The 9,079-nt window shown below is 35.9% G+C and overlaps 2 protein-coding genes across 5 annotated transcripts in view; one reads left to right on the top strand and one right to left on the bottom strand.

The window, feature by feature from the left end:
* The window catches only part of LOC111333977 (NF-X1-type zinc finger protein NFXL1), a 35,038-nt gene extending 34,338 nt beyond the window's left edge, over positions 1-700 (top strand). For all 4 annotated transcript variants that reach the window (XM_088733236.1, XM_088733238.1, XM_088733237.1 and 1 more), the window contains one exon: positions 268-700. In XM_088733236.1, coding sequence (XP_088589362.1) covers positions 268-438 — 171 coding nt within the window. In that variant the 3' untranslated portion in view covers positions 439-700. The remainder of the gene's footprint in view (positions 1-267) is intronic.
* LOC148722735 (uncharacterized) lies at positions 542-7,184 on the bottom strand. The gene is made up of 11 exons (XM_088733317.1): positions 6,844-7,184; positions 6,264-6,402; positions 5,696-5,770; positions 5,519-5,575; positions 4,667-4,698; positions 4,399-4,525; positions 2,852-2,905; positions 2,540-2,608; positions 1,951-2,079; positions 1,324-1,485; positions 542-1,013 (listed from the first exon to the last, which is right to left on the bottom strand). The coding sequence occupies exons 1-11, from the start codon at positions 7,182-7,184 to the stop codon at positions 801-803; spliced, it is 1,398 nt and encodes a 465-aa protein (XP_088589443.1). The 3' UTR covers positions 542-800.
* Positions 7,185-9,079: the final 1,895 nt, after the last annotated feature.

Consider the following 9,079-nt stretch of genomic DNA (forward strand, 5'->3'; position numbering starts at 1 on the left):
CTTTGAACTTATGGGCCTGGATAATTTTTAAAAGTTCATTGACCCTTGCACTTGGGATGACTAGAAGTTAGGTAAAGGTTAAGTCACTCTGCACTTACAGCCAAGTGGCTCATGCAGCCAAATCTTATCCCTGTTTCAATAGCATGAAGCAACTAAAAGTACTACTACTACTACCTCCTGGATTGGATACCTGTCCATCACAAGATTATCCCCTAGCATTTCATTACAGACATAATAATTATACCTTAATTCTTGTTATTAACCCAGGAGGAACTGGAATGGTTTGAGAGGAAACAGCAAGGGAAGAAACGGCGCCCAAGGAAGCAAAAAGAAGACATAATCGAACCATCCTGGTTCCAGCGTCACTGCTTTACTATTGTCATGTTACTTGGGGCAGCTGCACTGATGGCTGGACTCCTTCTTATAGCAGTGGACTAAATATTTTGACAGGTACACTTGGATAGTGTACTGTATCACAAGCTTGAGATTTTATTGGAGATAAAAGATGATAGCAATTCACGTAAATTATTCTTTCTCAGAACAAGTTTGAACACTTTATTACTAAAAGTACATGATATTATTTTTGATATCAAATAAATATTGTACTATAATACAAAGTATTTACAAAGATAATGTATTTACATTTGTTACATTTGAAGTGCTTCTTGGAAAGAAAAATTAAAATTGATTTAAAACAACATTTTGCAGACTTTTATGATCACATTTATTCAGACCTTTAACATTCTACTCTTATAATCAGATATACTTCATCCTCTAGCATTATCAAAATATCAACTCATTCAAAAAACATATTCATTTGAACCAAATTGTGATTTGGCAACGTTAAGAGCACACAGTTTCTTTCGACCATCTTGTGGTGTTTCCTCTGAGTCAGGTTTGTTGGGTTCTTGGTGTTCAGCTACCACTTCAAGAAACTCAGGTACTCTAGAATTCTTTTTGTCTATAAAGTCTTTGAATGCTTTTGCCCCATGCATGGTGGAAAGCACATTATCCTGTGGAGTGAGACATAAGTTTATTTAATACACACAAGTATCTCTCTAAGTTGTAACATTGTATGTTTTTGACTAGGTGGTGGTGGTGTAGATGTGCAGGTGCAGCCTCCTTCCCAGTGTACCCCTCTTTCACCCTCTGGGGTAATGAAGGAGAATAACTTTAAGCCTGTAGAGCAGGCATGATTTTGGCAAGCAAGTGCTCTGTATTTTTGTGGTGAAAGTATAGCTGCCATGTTCATTTTTAAAAGCAGCCATAGAGAGAGTCAATGTTATTTAGTTGTGTTAGTGTTTATATAAGGGACAGTCTTACCAATTTCTGGCTTTTCTTCTTGGACTCAGAGAGTGTTTTATCTTGCTGTGCTTTAGGATCCTGTAATGGTTCGTCATCAGATCGTGCTTTCCATGTGGAGGGGCTAAGGTACCATGCCCCGTATTTAACTTTAACCCAGCTTGGAGTGTACTTGGTTTTTCCCTACAAACAAATTCCAGACAACTCATCAATGATATTCTTACTTTCATAAACTCTCCTACAAGAAGTTCATGTTTTTAAAAACTCAATGTGAAGCTCAGAAAAATCATGAACACTTTTATTTGAATTATTAATATTACTGCTACAAAAGAGTCAATCACAACAAGGAAAACAGGAATACTTTAAAAAATGAGAAAACTAAAAACAAAAAAAATTAATAAGTAAAAAGGGAAGACATTTTTGGTTCCACAGAAAGATCAGATACAACTAATGAATTTTGTAATGACACTTTTTCTTGATAAGCAGTTGTGCAGGAGTAGGGGTTGTTAGGCAAAACCCAGACACAAGAGCAGGCTGACAAGATGGCAGTTAAAGGTCTTTTAGGGGAGGGGGGGGCACTAAATTGCTGGTTACCAGCTTTAATTAAAACCCCTGTTACTGTTACAGCAGTCTTTATTTGTGCTGTACCTTTTCCTTTTCAGTTTCTGGCACTTGTCTTGTTTCACTTGGCTTTGGTAATGGAGATCCAGTGTTCATTCTTAACTCAGGTGGAACATTTGTCAGTTCCACAACATGGATAGGTACTGACAGTGCAGGCTGCAAACAAAATAACAGCCATTTGGTTTTAAATCTTAGCCTAGCGCTCCAGTATGACCAGTGACTTACTAAAGCTATTGTGGGGGAATGGTGGGGGGGGGGGGGGAGGGAAGTTAAAAAGTTCAATCTACAAACATGAAATGTTGGTCTATAGTGGCTTAAATCTAAATGAAGTAACTTAAGTATAAAAATATTGTGACTTAACATTTTAACTCCCAGAAGTGATTAACCTGTAACTTCTCCATATAATATCCATAAATTATCCAGCAAACAGGTAATGAGAATACTCAGACTTGTCTCACTAATCTAACACCAAATTCTTGCAACTAAGTTAAAAATAAATTTGTCCCAGCAAGAGGGGAGAATTTACAATTAGATCTTGGGAGTTAAAGGGCTAAAAAGTTGTTGATCTTTTCACTGACTTTTACTAAGTATGATCTACTAACTAGAATACACTAACCTTTGTTTCATATCCACTGGCAAATAAACTCATCACTGTTGACTCTTCTATATTGTTGCTTTGGCCACCCTTTAAATCATGAAAAAGGAAGAAAATCAAGACATTTGAAACCCAGATCATTTATTTATTTTCAAAACAAGCTGGTGACTGCTAGCTACTTGATAAAATGTGGTGCTTACTCTGGTCAAAATTATTACCTTTTGGCTCTTAATGAACTTTTCACAATCACCTCCTTTTGCAGAGTCTGACACCTACTTCATAATATATTTTAAACCCCTGTTCATTTAAGTCACCAACTAAAATGAGACTCACCAAGCCAGCCACCCACTCACAAAATTCTTTAGTTACTTCTTGTATCCTTGCATCCTGAAAAAAGGAAGTACATGTAATTTCATTGACTCACAGGGCAGTTTTCAAAGTTTGGTTTTGCTTTACTTCACACAGTGATTGGTCTGGACACTTGTGCCACCATTTCAACCAATAAAATGCAAAACTAGAACCAATCCCAACTTGTTCATAAGCGTTTTCTTGCGCTTACAACGGGTTGCCTATTTTTACTTTTAGTTCTCATTGGCTAATGATGATGTTAACCCTTTAACACTTGGGAGTGACTAACATCTTATTTCTCCTTACAATACCACTCCTAAATCAAACATGAAGTTCATGAGAATAAAGAAAATGATCAACAACTGTAGAAACTATTGATTGATAAGTAAATTCTCCTTGTCAGTGTCATAGGAAATGTACAGTGAACAGTATGGAGAATATCATTAAAGGGATCCTCCACTGTTTTCGAAAATATCACTTAAAATGCTCTTTACGTGTCCAAAAGTAGATTTTTCGGAGAGAAAAATGTTTTCTCCCCTTAGATGTTTTGTTTTGGCCTCTTAAAAGAGGCCTTCATGACCAGGTCGAATGTCCTGTGGTCGCCATTTTGATCAGCGCGCAAGGCTCTCTGGGGTGATGACGTAAAATGGTTGCTCGATTCCCTTGCCCTCGGTAAAACTGGTAGCAAAATGCCGCATTGGGTTGCTTTTGAGTGTAGTATTCATGCTAAAAACAGGAAAAACGATCCCAAAATTCGTTTCCACAATTTTCCAAATGATGCAGCCATTTGACGAGCTTCGATTATTGCTGTTGGAAGGACATCCTTGCCCAAAGACTCACGTCTGTGTTCGAAGCACTTCGAACAGCATTGCTTTGAAAAGACTTACCCCTTTCCTGTTTTTAGCTTGAATACTACACTCAAAAGCAACGCAATGCGGCATTTTGCTACCAATTTTACTGAGGGCAAGGGAATCGAGCACTACTTTACGTCATCACCCCAGAGAGCCTTGCGCGCCAATCAAAATGGTGACCGCGGGATGTTCAAACTGGTCATGAAGGCCTCTCTTGAGAGGCTAAAACAAAACATCTAAGGGGAGAGAACATTTTTCTGTCTGAAAAATCTACTTTTGAACACTTAAAGAGCATTTTAAGCGATATTTTCGAAAACAGAGGAGGATCCCTATTTCTATTTCTATTTAATCTTTACTTAAACACGATCAATTCATCAGCCTATAAAAATACATATCACATACGCTAAGATATTTAAAATTAAAACTACATACTATAACACTAAAGCTGTTTTCTGTGAATGCTGTGCGTTAGACTTAAAGAATGTCATTGATCTTACGTTTAAATAACCCTAGAGACTCCCTTTAACTGATGTGACAGTGTAAAAGGCTAACTTTTCTTCTGATTGGTACTTATGATTGCTTTTGTTTTGGTTTTTTGAGAATCAAATGAAAACTTCTCTAAAGCATGTCATTACTCAGCTGGAGACGTAGTTTTTCAATCTTGTACTGTCTGGTACTTACCGATGTTGGTGACTCTGCTTTACGCCTACTGGCTCTTTTGCTTTCTTCTTTTTGCACATCTTCTTGTTTGGGGAGCCATTTGTAGGTGAGTTTGGACTGGTCCTTTTCAGACTCGGAATTACTGTTACTATGTCACAAAAAATTACATTTTTGACATCAGAACAACAAATGATCAAACACATTAATGGTATGTTAAGAATCGATTAAAAAATTCCATTAAGTACATGTTAATTAAGAATATAAACTCAGTGTTGTTGTATAGCCTCACCTTATATTTCCAGACCCTCCACTCTTAACAGACTGAAGAAAAAATGAATGCAAAAAAAAAAAAATGAGGATTTGAAATTAATACTAACACTACCTTTTTTATGACTGCCCCCCAACAGTTGGAAACCTCTTTCTCTCAAGAAATGTTTGTACAAATTGTTTATTATAGTATTACAGTCAAAACAAATTCTGGATATTTGTGTTAATAGATGTATATAATTTTGTAGTTATTGCAACAGTAGCACCTCTGTGTCGCAGGTTTCCCTGACCAGAAGAGGGTATAACCAGCATCATGCTCTTTGAGGCTACCTTCCTCTGGGAGGTGGACTTCACCAAGAGCACCCATGTAAATTTTAAGTCTGGCATAGTTTGTAAGCATGATGGGAATTAGATTCTGAGTACTACTCAGTCAGCCATGACTCTGTGAATGACTAGTAGTAAGAATCTCCCGGTAAATCCCACCTTAGATTTCATCTGTAAAGACTTGCCATTTAATTCTCAGACTTCCAAGTACACTACAATAATACATTAATTGAACTAAGAAATTCTTTGAGAGTCATAGCAAACTTTGCTAAAACATACATCCAAGGACACCTTAACTCCTTCGCAAACTTCACGCTCAACAATCTGTAACTTCTAGAAAAGCTCATTGACAGTCATAACATTGATATTCCAGCACACACGATCTACTAGTCACAAACAGCCCAATTCCTCAATAGCATGTGCACCAATCTAGCCCCCTTTAATAGTAAATCTATGTGCAAATAACACAATAGACACAAAACCTTCTTTCATTTCCCAATATTGTTCTTCATAGAGAATTTTGGCCTGCATTTTTCATGTAACTTTTTACCTGAACTTCATCTTGAGCTCCAGCTCCTTTAGCTTCCTCAGAATCTTCATCACTCTCCTGTGAAATGAAAACATTTGATTCTTAACAATTTTCCTGAGATTTTGGTTTTTGTAAGAATAGTAATGTAGAGTTACTGTAAAGTTATGAAAGAGGTTAATGTACTAACTGCAATTTTACCTGCATCTGGTCATCTCCAGTTTCACTGTCAATGTTCATCTCTGGGTCTAGAATCTCAACAACATCCTCAAATACCTAGATCACCACAGAGAGAAGTCAGTGGAGAGTCATAAATGACAAGTTAATTGCATCATCTCCCAACCACACCAAGTTGCATGTAACTTAACAAGATTCAGTAGATTTATTAGCTGTGACTTTCGGGGGGCCATACAAAAGCAGGGGTTCCAAATGCCTCATTATTTGAACATTTGCAACACCATTTTGTTCATCATGGCCGGTGGTAAAACAATTTAGCAACTAATTAAACTTACAGTGAAAATGATATAATTTTTGTCAACCTGAGTTTGACAGTCACAGTCACTACTACAACTATTATAATGTTCAATTAAATTAATATCAGTAGCTCTGTTATCAAACATGCCTCTTAAAAGAGCAATTCTAAGTCAAACTTCTTCAAAGCTGTTTTAAAAGCCTTACTGGCAATAAAGGAGAAAGATTTATGCAGCTACTCAGAATTAAAACGAGGTTGAGCCCAATTACTGCATTGACTCCTGAGATTATAGCCTACCTGTCTTAAATTTAAAAATGAATAAGGCTGATAGTTTCTAAAGAAACTGTTTGGTGCTGCATCGGTGGGGGTAACGAAATAATTTGAATATATCAACAAAGTTGGAATGGTAAATTGGCCACTGTTACGGTTATAAAAGCTGACGTTTTAAGCGTTAGCCCTTAGTCGGAGCGAATCAAGCTTCGGAGCGAATCAAGTTTCGCTCCGACGAAGGGCTAACGTTCAAAACATCAGCTCTTATAACCGTAACGGTGGCCAATTTACCATTTCAACTTTGTTGATATATTCAAATTAAATTTAAAAAGTCAGTAATATAACTAGGACCAATAGAAGTAAGGCATTTATATATCAAGATCAATGTCTGATAATACCTACGCCATCTTAAAGTACTTGATTTAACTAATTCTAAAAAACTTTCATAACTGTTATTTTTAACTTTAAACAACATTCTTAAAATGTTAAATTAGCGTCTTGAGGTCTGTTGGCCTGCACTTTGCCGAGACCAATAAATAATATTCTACAATATTCTAAATGTGGGACAATGAATGCTTAATATAATAATATCATAGTGTTCACAAACACGAATCGGGAAATTCTTTTTATGGTAGCAGTCTTTGCATAAACTTTTTTAAGCTGTTCAGTGTTATGCTCCTTAAAGGTAAGCCTTTTATCCAAGGTGACACCCAAGATTTTAAAACTGGGTTTAACATCTACTTTGATGCCATTAATTTGGATCTCATATTCATATGTCAAAGAACCAAGAATCATGGCCTGAGTCTTTGCATTGTTAATAGAGAGATAATTTTGTTTAAACCATGTAGTGAGGGTTAACAAGTCTTGATTAACCATAAACTGTAATGCTATCGAAGAAGCATCAGACAAATAGCTGGTGGTATCATCAGCATATAATCTCAGCGCCATCTTAGATGTACAATAATTGGCTTATACTATTTTGCGAAACGAAACGAAACGAAACGAAATTGTACTATTTTGCGAAACGAAACGAAACGAAATTTTGCGAAATGGCGTTTTTTCGCCTTTATTTAGTAAATATGTCTTCTTCGTCTGAAACAATATGTGTCCACTAATAAATAATCAATATTTCTAAGAGCCTAATCACCTCTCATTTTATCAACCATAATAGTACTCGTTTCGCAAAATAGTAATTTTGACAGAATTACTATTTTGCGAAATGGCGTTTTATCACCTTTATTTAGCAAATATGTCCTCTTCGTCCGAAACAAAATGTGTCCACTAATAAAATGATCAATATTTCTAAGAGCCTGGTCACCTCTCATTTTATTGACCATAATAGAACTCGTTTCGCAAAGTAGTAATTTTGACAGAATTACTATTTTGCGAAATGGCGTTTTTTCACCTTTATTTAGCAAATATGTCCTCTTCGACCGAAACAAAATGTGTCCACTAATAAAATGATCAATATTTCTAAGAGCCCGGTCACCTCTCATTTTATTGACCATAATAGAACTCGTTTCGCAAAGTAGTGATTTTGACAGAATTACTATTTTGCGAAATGGCGTTTTTTCACCTTTATTTAGCAAATATGTCCTCTTCGTCCCAAACAAAATGTGTGCACTGATAAAATGATTAATATTTCTAAGAGCCTGGTCACCTCTCATTTTATTGACCAAAATAGAACTCGTTTCGCAAAGTAGTAATTTTGACAGAATTACTATTTTGCGAAATGGCGTTTTTCGCCTTTATTTAGCAAATAAATCCTCTTCTTCCGAAACAAAATGTGTGTCTACTAATAAAATTATCGATATTTCTAAGAGCCTGGTGACCTCTCATTTTATTGACCATAACAGAACTCGTTTCGCAAAGTAGTAAATTTGACAGAATTACTATTTTGCGAAATGGCATTTTTTGACCTTTATTTAGCAAATATGTCCTCTTCGTCCGAAACAAAATGTTTCTACTAATAAAATGATCAATATTTCTAAGAGCCTGGTCACCTCTATTTTATTGACCAAAATAGAACTCGTTTCGCAAAGTAGTTATTTTGACAGAATCACTATTTGCGAAATGGCGTTTTTTGACCTTTATTTAGCAAATATGTCCTCTTCGTCCGAAACAAAATGTTTCCACTAATAAAATGATCAATATTTCTAAGAGCCTGGTCACCTCTGGTCACCTTATAACGTATTTTCCTAGCAGTTTGACCAAACATCAAGTGTTCATTGAGTTCGGCTGGAATTAAGATCGGCGTTTGAATCAATTGAGTCCTTCTAAATAATTTGGGTTGGCCTTAATTAAAATTTGGTTTGGCTCACGAAACGATCGACGTTTGAACTGGGCCTAACTTTCGAATGCACGCGAAGTTTAAAATTATAATTTTAGATATTTCACGAGTTATTTTTGGCATCAGCAATGTTATTTTTCCTCTTAATGTTTTACTTAACTGCAATGGACGGTCATTCCAAACGTGAAGCGTTAGAAATAATTAGAACACTGGCCACCAACTCTGCAATAATTTACGACTTCTAGTTAAATTAATGACATACGTCGTGACTTATTAACTAAATATTTACAATTTAAAATCTTAAGTACGATGAGTTCTTTATGGTGCCAAATTTTGATTCAGCGGCACCATGTGTGACAAATTTATCGCCAATAATTAATTTCCCACAGGAATAACACTTTGTTCCAGGCCTTAAACTAACCACTTAAGAAGGCGTGAAATGTGCGAGTCAGCGATATCAATAGCACGACTAGTAAATTAACTTCAGGGATTGTGTTGCGCATTTTATTAGTGAACATATTTTGTTTCGGACGAAGAGGACATATTTGCTAAA

This window comes from Stylophora pistillata, chromosome 9, assembly GCF_964205215.1.
Source record: "Stylophora pistillata chromosome 9, jaStyPist1.2, whole genome shotgun sequence".
In the NCBI taxonomy this organism is placed as follows: Eukaryota; Metazoa; Cnidaria; class Anthozoa; order Scleractinia; family Pocilloporidae; genus Stylophora; species Stylophora pistillata.